Consider the following 21,177-nt stretch of genomic DNA (forward strand, 5'->3'; position numbering starts at 1 on the left):
CCCCACACATGTCACCTGACGTCCACACATATATCACACTCCACGTACAAAACCGGCTCAACAAAAAACGGAAGTTCCTTCTTACGAACGCCAAACAGCCGTACGGAAGTGTAAATCACATGGGCCATTGAGTGACTACACAGCAAGCAAGCAGAGACAAAGTGATTTGCTGTTTGTCGGAATTTGTGTTTCCACTTCCACTCCCCCCCACAGAATTATGCGTGGGGGAGGGCCGGTGCAGAGGGCAGAGGGCAGAGGGCACAGAGAGAGAGGGAGAAGAGAGAGAGAGAACTGGGTTCACACGCAGCACGACTCGAATTCGAAGCTCAACAAAACCAGGAAATTGTTGACGAATCCGCAAAGCCCAACAATCAGCGGGCTGCTAATAAACTATATATAATGGACACTACTTGAGATCTGGTGACCGGGTGGTCTTGAAAGAATCTTGGGAACTGGGGGGATTAAGGCGACAATGGGCACGACTATGAACTTTATGAAGGACACGCTGGATCTGGACGTGCTGAACTATCTGGACAGGGATGAGGTGCCCGCGGACATGATGGATATGGGCATGATGGATATGAATATGGACGACCCTGTGCTGTTTAACCAGAACACAGACACCAATGTACAGATGTCAGATGACTACCTGGCGGAGTTTCTACAGGAAACAGCTGATACAAACGCGAATACAAACATGAATACGAATACAAACATGAATACGAATACAAACATGAATACGAATACAAACATGAATGCAAATACAAATACAAATGCAAACACAAACACAAATACAAATACAAATACAAATGCAAACACAAACACAAACACAACTGCCAAGAAGGTGAATTACGGGAGACTGGCTCCTATTGACACGCAATATGTGAACCCGGCTGATTTTGTGGATATCAGGAGCGATTCGCTGCCTCATATGCTGTCGGTTTCCGGGCTGCCACAGGTGTCGCGTGTGGAGAACCAGCTGAAGTTGGACTTTGAGCTGTCGCCACAGGCAAACTTGTCCGACATATACCTGTCCTCGGACTGTATAGCCAGGCAGAAGTTCTACCTGGAGAAAAACATAGAAGAGTACCCACAGGAGTTTAGGAACTCCCTGATATACCTGGACGCTTTCCTGATATGCGCCACAAACAGGAAGTCCATCGACGTGTGTACAAAATGTGTCAGGAGAGAACAGCGGAGAGCCGCACGTAGGAAATCCGGTATCAGTGATAACATGCTGTGGTGCAATAACCCAAACAGAAGAGCAGTGATATTCAACAACAAACAAATCGTAAAAACCTCAGTAAATCCTCAAACAGGCAATCAAGTATTCTCCCTAACTACAAGAATTGTATGCTACTGCAGACACCATAAGTCTTTGGAAGGCTTCAAGATCTTGTTTGTGCTAAAGAACAGCAATAATGACATCTTGGCCAAAAGTATAACAAGTGCAATAATGATAACGGATAGAAAATTGTTCTTCAATAACACAAACGGAGGCATGGGAGAAGTAGGTATGTCTCTTTCAAACGATGGTATGAACACATCAAGACAACAGATGGGCACAGACAATGAGGACACAGATACTTCAAACCATAATATAATATACTCAGAGACTGCTGTAGAGTCTTCTGGAGCTACGTCAGCTACTGAGTTCCAAGCGATGAGAAAGGATTCTGTGGTTCAGCCTACGCCTATGCAAAACGTATCTACTAATGGTTTATTGCCACCAAATGCTCAGAAGTTCCCTGAAAATATGTCGATGAATATACCTATGGATAACTCATTTAACCTGTCAAAGAAGAAGGGTCACATTCCTTCTCCAACTTCGATGAGTGAAGACGGATCCGAATCCCAAGGTCTGATGATGTCAGCTTTTGGAACAACAAGCAGTAGAGTGCCTATGGTAAATAACGAGAGGAAGCGTTCCAGAATACATTTAGATAACACAAATATGACACCAAGCCAAAATATCTCTAGATCCATGTCTAGAACGTCGATGTCAAGTAATTATCAATCTGCAGCATCTCCAAGTCAATTTTCAACAAATCAAATCATCAGCTCTATGTCTGATATCAATATCAAGAACTCACCTAATAGCTCAACGATGCTAAGTGAAGTGCCAATAATTCATAAGGTCATTCCATCACAAGGTCCTATAAATGGTGGTATTGAAGTTACTTTACTTGGTGTTAGATTCAAGGAAGGACTAATAGTGAAATTCGGCGATAACCTGGCCCTATCAACTGAATGCTGGAGCGATTCTACCATTATCACTTATCTACCACCAGCATTAAATGCTGGACAAGTGTACGTTACGGTTACTGACCCTAACGGCACAGCAGAGCAACAGATGATATCGAACCAACTTAAAAAGGCAATTTTCACTTATGTGGATAATACAGATAGGCAGCTAATTGAATTAGCACTTCAAATTGTGGGTCTAAAGATGAATGGTCGTCTTGAAGATGCTCGTTTCATTGCCAAGCGTATTGTCGGCAGTGACGGGTCATCACCAGGACTTCAAGGTTCCAATAACAACTCGCCAAATAACATCAACTCGAATGGACAATACTCAATGGATAACCAAGTCAAATACTCGGATGAAATATTAATTACAAAAGTTGTCAAAAACCTAAATACGACGTCCAATTTGTCTATGTGTGATAACCTCGGAAGGACATTGCTGCATCTGGCCTCTTTGAAGGGATACTTTAAACTTGTTTCTACTTTGATTAAAAAAGGCGCCAGAATTGATGATAAAGATTCATTTGATTTCACTCCACTACACTTTGCTTGTGTCAGCGGTGATGTCAAGATTATTAGAATACTGCTAGATTGTGGTGCCGATAAGAACAGAAAGACTAAGCACGGACTACTACCATTAGAATTATTCGAGATAAACCATGGTTATGGGGAGAAAGAACATTCTGATCACATGACAGAGGTTGTTAAGATGTTCACCGAGGATGAAAGTGCAGAAAGTGGTATGGGTAGAAAGTTATCAACATCAAGCTTCAACTCAAGTATTTTTGATTCAGAATCATTGCAATCCGAGAATGCAAACAGCCATGATAATGAAATTGATAATGAATACCCAGTTTACTCTGATGGTTCTGATTACGAGGATAGCGATTATGAAGAAGAAGAAGACGAAGATAGCGATCTGCTCCCTATTGAGCAAGCACATGTTACTAATGAGCAATGCGATGAACATGAGCCAGGTAATGAAACTCATAAAACGGAAGAATCTGCCATCGATAATACAAATAATGAATCCCTATGGAATAGAGTCTTGCACAGAATTAATGATGACCTACCGAAATATGAAGACTTATTCCCTCGTGCAACAGATGAAGGCGAAACTAGTCTCACTAAGACTGAGCAATCGAGATCCGGTGCTGCAGTTCTACAAAGAGATATATCTCACACTGAAGATTCTCAGGGATCATCAGAGGATGAAGAAGAGGCTCTTCAACGTGGTTTTAACAAGTTCTTCCAAAATAGACAAAATTTCCAGAATGATAAAATGCTTTTGTTTTTCTGGATACCGTTGACTCTCGTACTTATGACATGGTTCATATTCTTCAACTTTGGCTGGCGTGATAACACCATACAGTATTTCAGTAACTTGTTAACGCACTATGTTAGAATCGGATTGGCAAAGATTCTGCTAGGTAATGAAAGAATGAAAACGGCATTCAGGGAGCAATTTTCAAACTTCCAATCAACTGGTATACTAAATGATTTGATAGTTGGATAAGTTCTAAGGTTAGAGCAATCGTAAAATATTGATTTTAGCAATACGCTACGAATGGAAATTACCGGGATATATATGTATGGTTTGTAAAGTCATTATTAGCTATTAGATTATTGTTATGAGAAAATATATGCATTATAGAATTATTTTAAAAATCACAAAGGAAGATGTAAATGGTCAAAGAGATATTTTAGATAATTTGAAACTTCTTTTGCTAACGTTTCATAATGAATAATTGGTATTTAAATTTTCTTTTTTTCATGAATAATCATTTCTTGAATGGTAATCGCATCGCCCAACAGATTCTATCCAGAAAATTATGAAAATTTTCGAATGCGATGAGATGCGATGAGCTAAAAAAAAGAGAAATAAGTGAGACTTGGTATTTACAATATATATTATTGATTTAGCAAATATGGGCTTTTTATGTTTGTTTTGAATTAATATAATTGAACTCTGATAGCGCAACTGTTAAAATTTTTGAAGAGCAGCAATGTCCAGAAATCAATTTAGAATTGTCGTTGGTTCATATGAGCACAATTTACTTTGTCTTTCATTGGATTTGACATTGGAGACTCCAGTTTTCACTCCAATCTTCCATTTCCAAGCACATTCCTTAAGCGTTAAATGTCTAGATATATCGAAAAGATATTTAGTGTCTGGTTCAAATGACGAGCACATTAGAATATATGATTTACAAAAGAGGAAGGAATTAGGTACACTTTTGGCACACCAAGGATCTATTACTAATCTAAAGTTTTCCAAAGTGTCTGATCAGGAGCCAAAATCTACCAGTGGTAAATGGTTACTGTCTGCTTCTGAAGATAACAAAATCATTGTATGGAGAGTTAAAGACTGGGAGAATTTCGGGACTCTAAAAGGACACACTGCTAGAATTAATGATATGGACATTCACCCTTCCAACAGAGTTGTAGCAAGTGTAAGTGAGGATCATAGTATTAGATTGTGGAATTTGATGACTGTTAAAAAGGCAGCTGTTCTGAAACTAAAGAAATATAACCAAAATGGTCAATTTGTTAGATGGCTAAAAGCCCAAGGCAAATACTTTGCTGTATCTTTAATGACTAAAGTTTTAATTTATGACTCTACCACTGCTAAAGTTTATAGAGAGATTGACACCGGGAGAAAGACAATCATGCACATGGAAACAGTTGTCCTTGCTGATGTAGAATACATTGTTTTGGGGATGAGTGATGGTAAAGTATTGTTTTATAAGGTGGAAGAAATACTGAACAGTAAAGAAACGGAATTCACTGAGGAACCAGAGTTTTCACTTCTAGGGCATACTAATCGTGTCAAGGACCTAAAGTTTTATGTTAACGAGTTTGGAACATATATGGTTACCATTGGTTCAGATGGTAAAGTTATAGTGTGGGATATGGACAAGAGAGATCAAGTGGCAGTTTATGATTGTGGTGAAAGGCTAAATTGTCTGGCAGTATGCGATGAGACTATTGAAAAGGCTGATACAATGAAGAAAAGAACCATAGATCAAATTGAACTAGGTGAGCAAAGTGAAGTTGAGAGTGATACTGAAGAGTTAAAGAAGGTAATGTTTGGTCAAAAGAAGAAAAATCAAAAGCGTAACAAGAATAAGAACAAGAATAAAAAGAAGAAAGTTGAAGTCCAACTTGAGTAAATTCTCCGCCTACCTATATTAACATTAAATTTAAATGCATACTTAATTTGTTATAATTTTACTATATTACATATGAATATCCTATAAACTGTCGCAATTAAGTAATCAAAAGATCATAATTTAGATTCTCTAATAGCACGGGCAGAATGTCTGTTGAATAATTTCTCAGCTCTTACCCATACTGGAGAAACATGTCTGCTTGGTAGTTGTTCTAGGGAAGGTAATAGGTCGTGTGCGAAGAATTCAGAAGCTTCTCTTGGTAATAGGGAAGGCAAATGGTCGATTGAAATGACAGATAGTTTTGGACCTGAACTGGTATTTACCTTGACTGTTGGCTTGTTGAAGACAGTAGCGATGTTATATATTGGAATAGGGTTGTGTGGATTAGTTGTGTCGGCGGACACATCAACAACTGTTCTTAGCTTTCTGTCAGGTTTGTTTAGTAGTTCGTAATTGATAAAAGGTGCAATTGGTTTGGAAAGGTAAATACAGTTGATGAAGATATCAGAAGCTGCTATTTCAGGGAATGGGCCACCTCTTGAAGTTTCCTGAATATCCCACTTAATGATATTTTCCTCTGGAAGGCCAACCTTCTTCAAGAAATCAATTGCACCGGAACCGCATCTTCCTAAAGCGCCAATTATTAGTACCTTTGGCTTTTTGGCACCAGTCTTCAATGCATTTTTGTAAGCCTTGCCAATATCTTTGATCAAAGCCTTTTCGTTTGGGTATGGGGAGACAGCTGGCAAGTCTTCGCTGTCCTTATGTGTTTGTTTGAAGGCCCAATCTGCCAAACCAAGTGCTGCACCAGCAAAACCTGCATAAAATCCAAAAGCAGCAACTCTTCTGCCGTTGTCGTCCTCTAGAAATTCCAAGTCATATAAGGTACCGTTACCGTTTATGAATCTACGCAGAACGTCTTTCCAGCCTGCTTGATCTTTATAACAATGAGCAAATTGGATGTGTTCGTGCACCAATGGGAACTTGTCTTCTTCTGGCATTTCTTTCAAACCAATAATTATTCTGTCACGAGGAGCACTGATCCAGGAGCCAAATGGTACGATAATAGCACCAGCTCTTCTGTATTCGTCGATTTTAAATATGGATTGTGGTGATTCCTCGACATATATCTTGAAGCCTTTGCCGATTAGGTGCTTGACGGTAGTAGGTGTCAAGGCAGCACGATGTTCTAGCGGTTTAGTTTCACCTCTTAAATGTAAAGTCACGGACATTTTGTAGTTTATTAGTGTTGTTTATGAGTGAATAATAGGTTAGCCTAGTGTTTCCTGATGGAAGCTGATCTTTGCAGAATAACTTTTTTGTATTTAAAGGTATTCAGAATTAGTTCTCTAGTTTAAAGAACAGTATATGTTTAGGATTCTGTGTATCTTACAAATGGGAGAAGAACAAGATGAAAAGGTTATTTCAAAATACATATACCTGGAATGCACGTCCCGTTTATATAGGTATGCAAGAAGTGGGAATTGCTGAAAGCAACTTTTGAATTCGAATGAGCAAATCCAACTCTTGCTCATCCTAGGTGGGAAACGCACACATGAATCAAGCTGTCGACAGCCATTTCCCTAGTGAAAAAGATAAGTGGGATTTTAAGAGTCAAAGACCTTATCCATGACTAAAAAGAAATTCCTTATGCTCGAGAGACATGAGTGATCAGAAGTTTTGCATAGCAAAAAGCACAGAAGAAGGCCAGCTGGCTGAGCAATCCCTATCAGTGCAAACCCTTTTGTTCCCATTGTCACTCGAATTTCCTGGGCCTTTCACAGTATCTTGCCAAATATGTTACACTTGCTTTAGGAAAGCTATCATTTGCTGGGAAATATCAAGAGACGAAATTCCGGTGGAAAAGAGATACAGATATAATTCCGGTGGAATAATTCATCTTGTTCACATAGACTCATTTTGTGAAGAGTATGAGTTAGCAATATTGCGATGAGTATAGTATTGGATTTTCTTGATGTGTATAATTCTTGTATGACTATTAGTATGTATTGGCAGATAGATGTGCCATATGATGATTCACATTTTTTTTATTCCAGGAGCTATAAATGGCAGTTTGTTTACTTGGCTACTCCGACATTCAGGGAAAGCCAATGTATGCACAGTAGATTCAAAGCAAGCCTTTTGTAAATTGATTTTTAACTTGTTCTATATAATAGATATTTATTTCGTGCTCTATAAATAAAAAGACCCATTACTGAGAGAACTATTTAAACTCAGGCGGATCCATTTTTCGGTATTAACAGTAAATCCGCTGCTTGTGTGTCCTCTCTACTGGTTTAGTGATACTTAGTGTTGAAATTCCTTCAAGACTTCAGCGTCAAAGCTCAAATATTGTCCATTGATTTCTTCTGGAATACCGTTCAAAGCTAGCTTGGAGTAGACGGTGGCTGGGATGGAGCTATGTAGCAACTTGTTGTCCTTCTTCAAGTCTCTGAACATTTCCAAGTGTTCCTGGCTCATACCTTGAGGGCCAAGGTTTTCTCTGATGTTAACTTGCATGTCAGTGTCGACAATACCTGGAGCGACAGCTAGAGCTCTGACGGCTTTTTCCTCGTTGGCCAAGGTCATGGCGAAATGGTTTAGGGCAGCCTTAGAAGAACCGTAAGCACCCCAACTGCTGAAGTAAGTGTCACTGGCATCGGAACTGACAAATAGAGCAGAACCGTGGGTCTTCTTCAAGTGTGGAAGAGCAATGTCGACCAAGGAGACGATACTGAAGAAGTTGATGTTGTAAAGTTGCTTCCAAGCGTTAACATCAATGTTGTTGATGTTTTGAACTGGTTCTAGAACACCAGCATTGGCAATCAAAGAGTTGATCTTACCATGGCCTTCAATGGCAGAGTTGACATACTTCTTCAAGGTGTCATCGTTGGTAATGTCACCAACAGTGTAGAAGAATCTGTCACCGTAAGTGTCCTTCAAAGCCTTCAATGGCGCTTCGGATCTAGCAATACCATAGACAATAACGTTCTTGTCCAAGGAGAACAAAGTGTCAACGATAGACTTACCAATACCTCTGGAAACACCAGTGACTAGAATAACTTTTTGTTCGGTTTGAGACATGTTTATAATTTTTTTTTTTTGAGTTTCTTGCTGTTGTAGTTTATTGGATGTTAATATTTCCAATTGCTTTTTGTTGGTATCATATGAAAGGGATAAACATTTTCTACTTCAGAATTGATCATCGATGCTTCCCTTTATATATCTATTTTTTTTTGGTCTTTGAATTAGCAAAGGTGCTTACAAAACGTCGGTGTTATAAATATTCAAATTTAAAATTATTTTTTCTCTTTACTTTTTTTTTCAAATAAGCGTGGGGGGACGGAAATTCTTGTCATCAATTGTCAATGAGCCCACAAAAAGAATAATCTCATCGGTGTTATGAATCCAGCTGGTGTACCTGCGAGATCCCAACAAATTGGGATATTCATATGCTCAAATGGCAATCTGTCTTATGTGAGTATAATATATGACGTAGTGCATAGTATTACAACGCATCCCCCCTTCCCAGCTTTCGACGGGCTTATAATTAGCAAATCAAGTTTTCTCGATAAAGTATGCAATGCATACAGCTTTGAGAAATTGATCAACGATGATCCCAATATTCATTCATTAGAATATGCATCCGGGAGTAATTGGGGCTTGTAAAGGGTGCTGACTATGTCTTTACTTGAAACAAATATTCCAGTTTAGCTGAAGGACGGTATTAAAATATTCAGATAAGTTTAAGAGTATTAATGTTTCTAGCTGAGTTTTGGCATGTCCATTGAAATTTTTGAACCTTTGGAATATGCAATTGGTAGTATATGCCAGTCTCAGGAACATAAGTCATCGATCATATCGGATGAAGAACTTTTTTGCAAATATCACGCAATTCTTCCAAATACCAAATAGCGGTGCTAAATGAGATAAAAGTAAATTTGCCCGACCGAATGATATTATGAAATTCTATTTTATGGATTTTTTAATTTTTTTTTTCTTTTAGTTATAACTCCGATCTTTTAGAGAACAGATTATTGAGGATTCTAAAATTTTATTTGTTCTGTTTGACATCTATGCAAGGACGGTTAAAAAAAAAAGATCGCATAGCCACTTTTGTTGGATTCTTCTATATTGAACTGTTATTTAGATAATTTCTTTTAAAAAAAACTCTCGTCATGTAGCAAGTTCTTCTACAAATCATTGAATTTATGTTTTGGTAGGGAAGAGTACACTCCACGAAATGATAAACTTCTATAGCTTTTTGAAACATTGTCAAACTGTGATAAAAAAACCTTGATCATAGCTGTGTTTTGTAACAAGTATTTACAAACAATTTTATTATAAAATAGTTATAGAATATATCATTGTAATCTGGAGTCATTGTACCTTACATACTCACCGTTAAGTTCAGCTGGGATACCTGAGACTGCTAGCCTTGCATAAATCTTACCAGGAACGTCAGCATCGAGCAACTCACCATTCTTCTTCAAATCTGTAAACCTTTTCAAGGCATCAGCTGTCATCCCCGAGGGTCCAAATTTGTCTCTAATATCATCCTGCATCTTTGTATCCACTACACCTGGTGCAACTGCAATTGTCTTGATAGCTTTGTTCTCAGCAGCCAATGACATAGTTAGATGATTCACAGCTGCCTTGGATGAACCATAGGCACACCAGCCGTAATATGGTTTTGTACTGGCACCTGAACTAACAAAGATTGCATTGCCTTCGCTTTTCTCCAGATGTGGCAGGGTCTTGTTGATCAAGTGAATAATACTGAAAAAATTAATATCGTACAGCTTCTTCCATTCAGCTACAGAAGAACTACCGACTTTAGCTACCGGTTCTAGTACACCTGCATTGGCCACAATGGAGTCAATACGACCTTGCTCTAGCACTACCTTTTCAACAATTTCGTTGATCTTATCTTCATCAGTAATATCACCGGCCAAGTATTGGAATCTGGCCCCTACAGTGTCTTTCAAGCTCTTCAATGCGTCCTCATTTCTCGCAATACCATATACCACAGCATTGCTGTCGAGAGCCAATATATTCTTGACAATTGCTTCACCAATACCTCTGGAAGCCCCTGTAACTAAAACAACCTTCTTCATTAAAATTCAATAGAGTATAAACGACAATAGATCCTTGATGGGTGTCCTATTAGATACATTACTGTAACAAAAATCCGTCAAGTCCCTATAAACCAGTTAAATTAATACTTAAACACTATGGGACTCGGATAGGTAAAACGTGACTATCAGGGACTCGTATTGTAGTATACATTATTGTTTAGGATAATAGCTATACATTATTCCACTTCTACTCGCAGTGCCATTCGAAGAATCATTCTACTGTCCCTTATTCTCTAATCATCCTACGTTGTTACAACTACAGGTTGTCTCGGAACGACCTTAGTTTACTAAGTTCAGAAGCACATAATAATTGGGAGGCATGCATATAGAAAGATGATCTTGATATGATCGAGTGGTTTATAATATTAAAACTCCATTTTTATTCAAGTCTTTAATAGGCCGCTGCCGAGACATCGTAACTCTTAAAAACAGATTTTCATTCCTGACATCTACAACCCCATTGCACATAGTGCAACACTTTAGAAGCATTAATTGACAAACATCTTATCATGCTACAGTAAGGTGCACGTCAGAAACACCACACACAGTTTTGCAGAAATCTCCATCACTTGAAAGAACCTAAACAGATCTGGGATGAGCATGTATTACTGCCTAATTCGAAGTGAGGGGCAAGCTATCTCAGTTTTTGTCTTCTAATATGGAGGGGCACAGAGATCTCTGGCACTCGCTTTGTAACAGAAAATCAATGCCTCCCAGACAAACACCCATACAAATAGAGAAAAAAGAAACGTAGATGGCCTGCGAAGGAACACCTTCGATTGCTACTTGGACAGAGAAGAGTCTACCTTGGACTACCCTACTTGACTGGGGGACTAGGGATGAGACAGGCGAATCTTTAGCTGTGACCCCACGCATTGGACAAACTTAAGGAGTAAGAAGAGGTTCATGCCTTTTTCCTTTCGCAGTTTGATCACCGCTGTAAGGAGCTCTCTTCCGTCGGCACAATGCGAAGTTGCGTTTTAGCGAAAGCCATCCCTGGAGCTAGGTCGCACTGGTTTTACTTTGTGATGTCATTTCTATGGACCGGGTCACCCACAGTTACACCTACGCTTCTTAAGCTATTGCAAGAGAGAGCTACATGACTATTGGTCATGCTTCAATTAGCTGATAAGAGGAATTGATAACGTTATTGGGCTTATCTTGCCACTATGATAGGTCAGCCCGATCGGAAAGCATCTTCTTGGTTCTCACAGCCATAAGTATTGCGCAAAACCGTCATGATGATGTAGTTACAAGACTAACGACTATACTTCAAAAATCATTTATGTAGAAAAAAATACTTATATAACTAGTCGACTCGCCTCCCACACATTTGGACCCTTCGAAAAAGTGGGATCTTCTCATTCCATTGTCAATTGTATCAGAAGATTAAAAGAAGGGGATTTTGACTACTGAGAAGAATCAAAAATAAAGCTTCCCACGCAGTTTCTCTTGATTTGCAAACGAAATTAGTACAAACAAGCAAAGAAACGTCTATAACGAGCCCCCAATCCCTTAAATTCGAATTGAACACTTCTACCATCAACTTAGAAGCACAATTGATTGGCAGAAACAGGTTTAAATATATAAAAAACCTTTCCTCTTTGAATAATTTCAGTTCTCCCTTTCTCGGCTACCTTTTCGTTAACCGCAGCGATATAGGACTTCAAGGAAGAATATTCTAATAAGAAATCATACTTTAGAAAAACAATAATGCCACAATCTGGTCAAAAGAAGAAATTGGCCGGTTTGAGGGCTAATTTCAACATCCTTGGTGAAAAGGATAAGATTTTAGTTGCCAACAGAGGTGAAATTCCCATTAGAATCTTTAGAACAGCCCATGAACTGTCTATGAGAACCGTCGCTATCTACTCTCACGAGGATAGACTTTCTACACACAGATTGAAGGCGGATGAAGCCTATGTGATTGGTGAAGAAGGTCAATACACCCCAGTTGGTGCTTACCTTGCCATTGATGAAATTATTGATATTGCTAAGAAACACGGTGTTGATTTCATTCACCCTGGTTACGGTTTCCTTTCTGAAAACTCGGAATTTGCAGACAAGGTACAAAAAGCTGGTATCACATGGATTGGCCCACCTCCAGAAGTCATCGAATCTGTTGGTGACAAAGTCTCAGCTAGAAACTTGGCCGCAAAGGCTAAAGTTCCAACCGTTCCAGGTACTCCTGGTCCAATTAAAACCGTGGAAGAAGCTGAGGCCTTTGTCGCTGAGTATGGTTACCCAGTGATCATCAAAGCTGCCTACGGTGGTGGTGGTAGAGGTATGAGAGTGGTAAGAGAAGGCGAAGACATTGGTGACGCTTTCCAACGTGCCACTTCTGAGGCTAAGACAGCTTTCGGTAACGGTACTTGTTTTGTAGAAAGATTCTTGGACAAGCCAAAACATATTGAAGTTCAACTTCTGGCTGACAACCATGGTAACGTCATACATCTATTTGAAAGAGATTGTTCGGTACAACGTAGACACCAGAAGGTCGTAGAAGTCGCACCAGCAAAAACATTACCTCGTGACGTTAGAGATGCAATTTTAACAGATGCCGTTAAATTGGCAAAAGAAGCAGGCTACAGAAATGCTGGTACAGCTGAATTCTTAGTTGATAACCAAAATAGACATTATTTCATTGAAATTAACCCAAGAATTCAAGTTGAACATACAATTACTGAAGAAATTACTGGTATTGATATTGTGGCCGCTCAAATTCAAATTGCAGCCGGTGCTTCCCTAACAGAATTAGGTCTTCTACAAGACAGAATTACCACTCGTGGTTTTGCTATTCAATGTCGTATCACAACTGAGGATCCAGCAAAGAATTTCCAACCGGATACTGGTAGAATTGAAGTTTACGGTTCTACTGGTGGTAACGGTGTTAGATTAGATGGTGGTAATGCATACGCAGGCGCTGTTATTTCACCTCATTATGACTCTATGCTGGTCAAATGTTCCTGTTCAGGTTCCACTTATGAAATTGTACGTCGTAAAATAATCCGTGCCTTGATTGAATTCAGAATTAGAGGTGTGAAAACTAATATTCCATTTTTGCTAACATTATTAACTCATCCAGTATTTATTAGCGGCCAGTATTGGACAACTTTCATTGATGACACCCCACAGTTGTTCCATATGGTTTCATCACAAAACAGAGCCCAAAAATTGCTACACTACTTGGCTGATTTAGCAGTCAATGGTTCATCAATTAAGGGTCAAATTGGCTTGCCTAAATTATCTACTAAACCAAACATTCCACATCTACATGACGAAAAGGGTGAGATTATTAGTGTCACCAAAGTGGCTCCACCAGATGGTTGGAGACAAGTGCTATTAGAAAAGGGACCTGAAGGATTCGCTAAAGCTGTTAGAGCATTCAAGGGTACTTTACTAATGGACACAACTTGGAGAGATGCCCACCAATCCTTACTTGCAACAAGAGTTAGAACACACGACTTGGCCGCTATTGCACCAACTACTGCACATGCTTTAGCTGGTGCGTTTGCGCTAGAATGTTGGGGTGGTGCTACTTTTGATGTTGCTATGAGATTCTTACATGAAGATCCATGGGAACGTCTAAGAGTATTGAGAAAACTAGTCCCAAATATTCCATTCCAAATGCTACTTCGTGGTGCAAATGGTGTTGCATACTCATCACTGCCAGACAATGCCATTGACCATTTTGTTAAACAAGCAAAGGATAACGGTGTTGACATTTTCAGAGTTTTTGATGCACTAAACGATTTAGAGCAATTAAAGGTTGGTGTAGATGCTGTTAAGAAAGCTGGAGGTGTTGTCGAGGCAACAGTATGCTATTCTGGTGATATGTTACAACCAGGCAAGAAATACAACTTGGATTACTATCTAGAAGTCACTGACAAGATTGTTGAAATGGGTACACATGTTCTTGGTATCAAAGATATGGCTGGTACTTTGAAACCTACTGCTGCAAAGTTGCTAATTGGTTCTATTAGAGCTAAATACCCAGACCTACCAATTCATGTTCATAGTCATGACTCTGCTGGTACTGCTGTGGCTTCCATGGCTGCTTGTGCATTTGCAGGTGCAGATGTTGTCGATGTCGCTATCAACTCTATGTCAGGAATGACTTCTCAGGCATCAATCAATGCCCTATTAGCATCTCTAGATGGGGAAATTGATACAGGTGTTAATGTTAAGCATGCTCGTGAATTAGATGCTTACTGGGCGGAGATGAGACTGTTGTATTCTTGTTTTGAAGCTGATCTAAAGGGTCCCGATCCAGAAGTGTACGACCATGAAATTCCAGGTGGTCAATTGACTAACCTGTTATTCCAAGCCCAACAGCTAGGCCTAGGTGAGAAATGGATTGAAACCAAGAGAGCTTATAAAGAGGCCAACCACTTGCTGGGTGACATTGTAAAGGTTACTCCTACCTCGAAGGTTGTTGGTGATTTAGCACAGTTTATGGTTACCAATCAACTGACATCGGAAGATGTTAAACGTTTAGCAAACTCATTGGATTTCCCAGACTCTGTCATGGACTTCTTTGAAGGTTTAATGGGTCAACCATACGGTGGTTTCCCAGAACCTTTAAGATCTGATATCTTGAGAAACAAGAGGAGAAAATTGACAGTTCGTCCCGGTTTGGAGCTTGAGCCATTCGATCTTGAATCAATCAGAGAAGATCTTGAAAACAGATTTGGTGAAATCGATGAATGCGATGTTGCTTCTTATAACATGTATCCAAAGGTTTACGAAGACTTCCAAAAAATGAAAGAATTGTACGGTGACTTATCTGTGCTACCAACTAAAAACTTCCTAGCTCCACCAAGCATTGGCGAAGACATTGAAGTTCATTTAGAACAAGGTAAGACTTTGATCATAAAGCTACAAGCTGTCGGTGATTTGAACAAAGAGACTGGTATGAGGGATGTCTACTTTGAACTAAATGGTGAAATGAGAAAGATTCGCGTACCTGATAGATCTCAGAAGGTCGAAAAAGTCTCTAAACCCAAGGCTGACAATCATGATCCATTCCAAATTGGTGCCCCAATGGCAGGTGTTATCGTGGAAGTTAAGGTCCACAAAGGTTCATTAGTCAAGAAGGGTCAACCGGTTGCTATTTTGAGCGCAATGAAGATGGAAATGGTTGTGTCATCTCAAGCAGATGGCCAGGTAAAGGACGTGTTTGTCAAAGATGCCGAAAATGTTGAAGCTTCCGATCTTCTGGTTCTTCTAGAAGAAGAAATTCCGCCACAAGAGTAAGAATACTAAAAAATTCAAAAAATATATAAATATTAATCAAGACTTTATGTTTACTATGCACGACACCGATATCCTATCTGGATATTGTAATAATTTCGATGTTCTTATAGGTTATTTAAACGTTTGTATTAAAATTTCCGATAATAAGCTAATTTTCGGTCTAATATTCTGTTTACTTCTTTTCACCACTATGACAATACCAATGATATCTCTATTTGAAAACTGTCCAATCTCAATTACTTTACTCTATGGGCTGATGATAAAGGTTACAATAATATTACAATGCGCTATATGTGATATTAAGAATGAAATGTGAAATCCCCATCTAAGTAAGTTAGTACATAGATAACCTTAATATTTCACCTTTGTCTTTTCAAATTACTACTTGCTGTGGGCCTTGTCAACCTACTTGATATTTGTGGTATACCAGATGGTCTATTTCTTGCATTCCGAAGTGCAGTAGCCTTTGTCACTCTACCAGTAGGTTGTCTATAACTGTTCCCATATAGTCGTTGGCCGGTGGGTCCATTGCCATTACCTTTCACTTGTGCTGGTATTAACTTATCCTCTTCCATTTTAATTGACTTCTGTAGTTCAGCTATTTCCTGTTTATATTGTTCTACAACTTCTTCATTACTGTTCGATCCCGTTTTAGATCCCGTCCTACTATCCATGATATGGTGCGCATAACCAGCCTGTGATTGTATGTTTATCCAATTGTCAAGCATCTTGTTCGTCGATTTACAAACATGGTGGATCTTGTTCATGTGGGACGGTAGCGCACCTTTCACTACGCTGTCTATACTCCGTATAGTGGCTATGACCTTATCCAATGTCTCCAACTCACGTAACAAACTTTGAGTCGTTATGCTTCCGCTCTCCTCAACCATCGCGCTAGGTTTCTTCGCATCCCTAGTACGCGCCGCATTGTGTCTCATCTGATCGAATATTTCTGGGATCAATTGATTGATCGCAGAATTGTCCAGACTTTCACTCATATCTTAATATTTACCGCTATAGTACCCACGGATCGACTCGCAACCTCGCTCTTCTCGACTCAAATATCCTTGATCCTGACTATTACTATGTTTTTATCCACTTTTGTTTGTTTTTTCTAAACAATCAGTGATGCCCTGCTGCCAAAAAAATCAAAGCTGCGAATCGACATAAATCAGGAACATCGATGAATCATACTTAAAAAATGGCATTGACTATCACCACTCGAATCAATCATATCCCTCCGATTGCTACACAAGTGCAATCAATTACTATAAGCGTTTTGCCTGCGAGAAGCTCTGATCTTATTTGGTGGATTTCTGACTTAACTAGATGAGCACTGAAGCTATTAGGAAGCTGAGGCAATATGCCGAAGAGAATGAGAAGGAGGAGTTTGATGGGATCACCTACTTGGTGCTATTAGAAGAGTGCATTAACGGGCTGAGCGGCTCAGAAGATCAGGCCTTGTTTTTCGATGAACTTTATGGCTTGCTGGATCAATTTGGAACTCCCTTAAATGATGAGCTGCTGTGGGGCCTGCCAAAAGCACTAATAAAGAATATAAGTTCTAAGAATGTGGAGGATAAAGCTCTCGTGAAAGCAATATGTAACTGCATGAAGTTGGTTGCAAGAGTTGGAACAGATGATTATAACTTCCTTTTCGGCACAGAGTTGTTGAGAGAGTGCAGAGCGGAAGATACTAATATATACGATGATTCCAATGACACATATATTTTGGAAGCATTTAAAGTTAGAGTTGAACTTTTACTTGAGGAATTTATACTACCAGCTTTGAAAACACTAGGCCAGACAAACCCATCTAAATTTCTATCCGTCATAGTTTCCGCCTTGGTCGAGTTAATCTCGAACAACATGCAATGTGGGGAGGAAATAGAAATGTCTAACATTTTATTAGATGTAATAATACGGTTTTATGATAGCTATGAGCTTCCTAGCGCTAAAGTTACCACACCTGATGGCGCGATGGCCAATAAAGATGAAGAAGATATAGTTCAAAAAATACTAGAAAGTTTTTGGTCATTTTCCATAGGTAGATGTATCAAAAATCAAAGCTGCTTTCCTGAATATATACTATTATCGCAAATTCCAAGAATGGATTTCGTGAAGCAAGAAATCGATGTTCCTGACGATTTCATCATCAAAAGTAGGAATATTATCAGGATAACGAACGAGAAGTTACAACTTGATCTTCAAAAGATGATGGAAGCCTGCTTTGAAGAAACACGAAAAATATACGAACTGTTGCCCCCAAACCCGACGGTGCAGGATGGTAATGATTTAACTGAAGAAATATATCAAATGTCCTATGTAAATGGTGTGACCACGTTAGAGGAACAAAAAGGTAAACTGAGTTTGGATACCGCAGGTGTATTAACGCTATCGGGACTGTATTATATTGCGAATGATAATAAATTAAATGTAAAAATAAATCTTTATGATGCCGTTCTCCTATATCTCAGATTTTCCAGTGCATCATTATATTCTCCCATATTTGATAACACATTTGTGGAAGGTATATGCCGGTTTTGGCTTTGGAGTTACACATTAGGTGAAAATAGAGATAAAAATACTTTACAATCAGAGTTAATGAGTGTACCTGACTATGTTCTCAAGGTGTTTTTCCAGTTGCTGCTACTGAAGACATGCAATGAGGCTTCAACGTTACAAAAGAGGATAAATTTCAATCTGTTGACACAATTACTGGCATTTAGCAACGCTGAAGTGGCGTTTGATTTCATAGTTGATACGATACTATCTTGCCCCTATCTTGATGCCAAGATTGCTATCGCTGGGATCTTAAAGGACTTGATGGCCAAGAAAAGTGATGATATACACCTTAAGGAAGCCAGACAAGTTAAAAATGAACCGAATAACCATAATTGCCCTCCAAAATTACCAGACAGACCTCCTATTACTGTAGATGAGCACAGAATAGCGAGCATACATAGCCTAGTAAAGCTCTGCATCGAGGATTGCTTAAAGCCCTTGAACAACAAGACACAAGGGAACCTAATACTACTGCAATACTATATCAATATTCTAATCACACTTTATAAACAATGGGACGGGTTTCTCCTCAAAGAGATTAACGATGAAATAAAAAAACTGTTCAGCCAAAGACAAGAGCAAGAGTTCCCCGAACTAGAGTTCATACGTCTGGCAAATGATACACTATCCACGCAGCTAGAGAGACTTAACTTGTAATTGATCTATTCCCTCCCCCTTCTGTCCCTCCACATACGATATATTTGAAACTAGTAGCTACATATCTTATCTCTTCATACCTGAGGAACTTACTAGCATAAGTTATACACTGTGTTAACATATAGCATTTCACCAATACATGCTATTGTATATGGGCTCCCATTAACACATAACATCGGATCAATGGAGCAAGAACCAGACTTAGAAAGCTACGCAGAAAAACACCCTGCATCGGCTTTTAATGAGAAAAGGGTCCAAAACTGCTAAACTTCGAAACTTCATGAAAAGTTGAGCTTAGCGATGACTAATTTAGAAGGGAAGAGCAGGACTGCTCTCGATGGCATGCAATATAATATATAGGGTTAACAGGTTAAATAGTATAATTGATTTGGACTGACATTTCCTTGAAGCTGAGTTAGTCCCTGCAACGTGATTGAGTGGTTGTAACGATGTCGAGACTAAGCAATATGAGGCACTTGCACTCGGTGAAAACACCGAATATCACACAGATACCGGACTTCACGAAGTACTCTCCCGTGAGGCCGATCAATGAGGAGTTGGCGCCGTACATATACGAGACGATGAAGGCGTTTCCTTCGCGGTCGCACTATATCAACCAGCAGCATTACTACCACAACAAGAACGTTCTCATAAATGACTACCTCAAGAAGAATCCCACGCCTGTGTCGTTGACGCAATTGGCGCAGTACTATGACGATTCCACGACGCTTACTAAACAGAAGGTGATAAGTTCCGCTAAGTTTGTGAAGGAGGAGATCAGCATACGTATGGCGCACAAGATCCACTCATTGCAGCTGCTGCCATTCAATGTGATCAACAACTTCCATTTTGTGCAAGTGTATGAGTCCTACTACAACATATTTGAGCGGTTTCGGAAGTTCCCAGCGGTGCGGACGCTGGACGATAGCATACGGTTCACGAAGTTCGCGCGGGATATACTGAAGGACTTCAACACGCTGAACCTCCCGCACCTGATCATGGGCGCGCTGGAGTGCACGACGCTGGACCTGTACCCTACGGACAAGATGGACAAGCTGCTGTCGGACCTGCTTCGTGCGCGGATCTCGAGGCGGTTGATAGTGGAGGAGCACATAAGTATCGCGGACAACTACTTCAGTGGTAAGAAGAAGAACACGCTTGTGCTTGGGGACATATTCCAGGAATGCAGTGCGAAGGAGCACATTCTCGGTGCCAGCAAGATATGCGAGAAGTTCATCCAGGACATGTATTTCGAGAGCATCCCGATGCCTGAGCTGAAGATCAACGGCGAGACGGACCTGAAGTTCTACTTCCTGCCCTCGCACCTCAAGTACCTGCTGGGCGAGATACTGCGGAACACGTACGAGGCCACCATCAAGGACTACATACGGAAGGGTTTACCGAAGCCCGAGCCGATAGTGATCACCATTATAAAGAATGAGGAGTCGTACCTGTTCCGGATATGTGATAGAGCTGGCGGGCTGGCGCACCATCACGACGACAACAACATCTGGTCGTTCGGCAAGACTAAAGAGCAAGCGGCACAGTCCATTTCGAACTTCCACAAGCTGCCGGGCCTGCAGACCGTGTCGCTGTACGACCACCTGTACAACAACACCGAGGACAGGCAGGTGAACAGGGCGTACATCAACACCTCGCTGGAGCCGATGGCACACAGCAACATCGCCTCCGCGGTGGCAACGGGCTACGAAGTCCCGCTGCTCAAGCTCCTCAAGAGATCGTTCAGGTACAAGCTGGGCATCGGCCTGGCGATGTGCAAAGTGTACGCGGAGTACTGGAACGGAGACCTCACCCTGCACTCCATCCACGGGTTCGGCACAGACACAGTGCTGAAGCTGGGCAACCTGATGATCCACACCAAGGACAAACAGCTAGACCGAGTGTAGAGAAATATCACATGCTCTATATACTTATATTTATGTGCCATATAACTATTCGCTTTATAAATGTGAAAGAAGACAGATCACATGATTATTTAACACAAGAAAACCAAATCACATGACCACATGACCACATGACCACGGTAACCCGGTACCGGCCCCTCCCTGCCCCCCTGCCCCCCCCGCTCGTACTGGCATCGCCCCCACACCACATAGCCCATGACTCACCCCCCCCCACTC

The 21,177-nt window shown here is 40.1% G+C and overlaps 9 protein-coding genes across 9 annotated transcripts; 5 read left to right on the forward strand and 4 right to left on the reverse strand.

Moving 5' to 3' along the window:
* Positions 1–472: 472 nt before the first annotated feature.
* MGA2 (Mga2p) lies at positions 473–3,763 on the forward strand (the record flags this gene model as incomplete). Its single annotated transcript, XM_446265.2, has 1 exon — positions 473–3,763. One exon carries the CDS (start codon positions 473–475, stop codon positions 3,761–3,763), a length of 3,291 nt encoding a protein of 1,096 aa, XP_446265.2.
* A 490-nt stretch (positions 3,764–4,253) lies between these two features.
* MAK11 (Mak11p) lies at positions 4,254–5,420 on the forward strand (the record flags this gene model as incomplete). Its single annotated transcript, XM_446266.1, has 1 exon — positions 4,254–5,420. One exon carries the CDS (start codon positions 4,254–4,256, stop codon positions 5,418–5,420), a length of 1,167 nt encoding a protein of 388 aa, XP_446266.1.
* A 113-nt stretch (positions 5,421–5,533) lies between these two features.
* LYS1 (saccharopine dehydrogenase (NAD+, L-lysine-forming)) lies at positions 5,534–6,652 on the reverse strand (the record flags this gene model as incomplete). Its single annotated transcript, XM_446267.1, has 1 exon — positions 5,534–6,652. The coding sequence occupies one exon, from the start codon at positions 6,650–6,652 to the stop codon at positions 5,534–5,536; it is 1,119 nt and encodes a 372-aa protein (XP_446267.1).
* A 1,075-nt stretch (positions 6,653–7,727) lies between these two features.
* GVI51_F06501 (SDR family oxidoreductase) lies at positions 7,728–8,504 on the reverse strand (the record flags this gene model as incomplete). Its single annotated transcript, XM_446268.1, has 1 exon — positions 7,728–8,504. The coding sequence occupies one exon, from the start codon at positions 8,502–8,504 to the stop codon at positions 7,728–7,730; it is 777 nt and encodes a 258-aa protein (XP_446268.1).
* Positions 8,505–9,784: 1,280 nt separating this feature from the next.
* GVI51_F06523 (SDR family oxidoreductase) lies at positions 9,785–10,537 on the reverse strand (the record flags this gene model as incomplete). Its single annotated transcript, XM_446269.1, has 1 exon — positions 9,785–10,537. One exon carries the CDS (start codon positions 10,535–10,537, stop codon positions 9,785–9,787), a length of 753 nt encoding a protein of 250 aa, XP_446269.1.
* A 1,734-nt stretch (positions 10,538–12,271) lies between these two features.
* Positions 12,272–15,814, forward strand: PYC1 (the record flags this gene model as incomplete). Its single annotated transcript, XM_446270.1, has 1 exon — positions 12,272–15,814. The coding sequence occupies one exon, from the start codon at positions 12,272–12,274 to the stop codon at positions 15,812–15,814; it is 3,543 nt and encodes a 1,180-aa protein (XP_446270.1).
* Positions 15,815–16,173: 359 nt separating this feature from the next.
* DUO1 (Duo1p) lies at positions 16,174–16,812 on the reverse strand (the record flags this gene model as incomplete). Its single annotated transcript, XM_446271.1, has 1 exon — positions 16,174–16,812. One exon carries the CDS (start codon positions 16,810–16,812, stop codon positions 16,174–16,176), a length of 639 nt encoding a protein of 212 aa, XP_446271.1.
* Positions 16,813–17,143: 331 nt separating this feature from the next.
* GVI51_F06589 (uncharacterized protein) lies at positions 17,144–19,036 on the forward strand (the record flags this gene model as incomplete). The annotated part of the gene is made up of 1 exon (XM_446272.1): positions 17,144–19,036. The coding sequence occupies one exon, from the start codon at positions 17,144–17,146 to the stop codon at positions 19,034–19,036; it is 1,893 nt and encodes a 630-aa protein (XP_446272.1).
* Positions 19,037–19,485: 449 nt separating this feature from the next.
* On the forward strand, positions 19,486–20,943 carry PKP2 (protein kinase PKP2; the record flags this gene model as incomplete). Its single annotated transcript, XM_446273.1, has 1 exon — positions 19,486–20,943. The coding sequence occupies one exon, from the start codon at positions 19,486–19,488 to the stop codon at positions 20,941–20,943; it is 1,458 nt and encodes a 485-aa protein (XP_446273.1).
* Between the last annotated feature and the right edge of the window lie 234 nt (positions 20,944–21,177).

Source organism: Nakaseomyces glabratus, chromosome F (genome assembly GCF_010111755.1).
Source record: "Nakaseomyces glabratus chromosome F, complete sequence".
NCBI classification, from domain to species: Eukaryota; Fungi; Ascomycota; class Saccharomycetes; order Saccharomycetales; family Saccharomycetaceae; genus Nakaseomyces; species Nakaseomyces glabratus.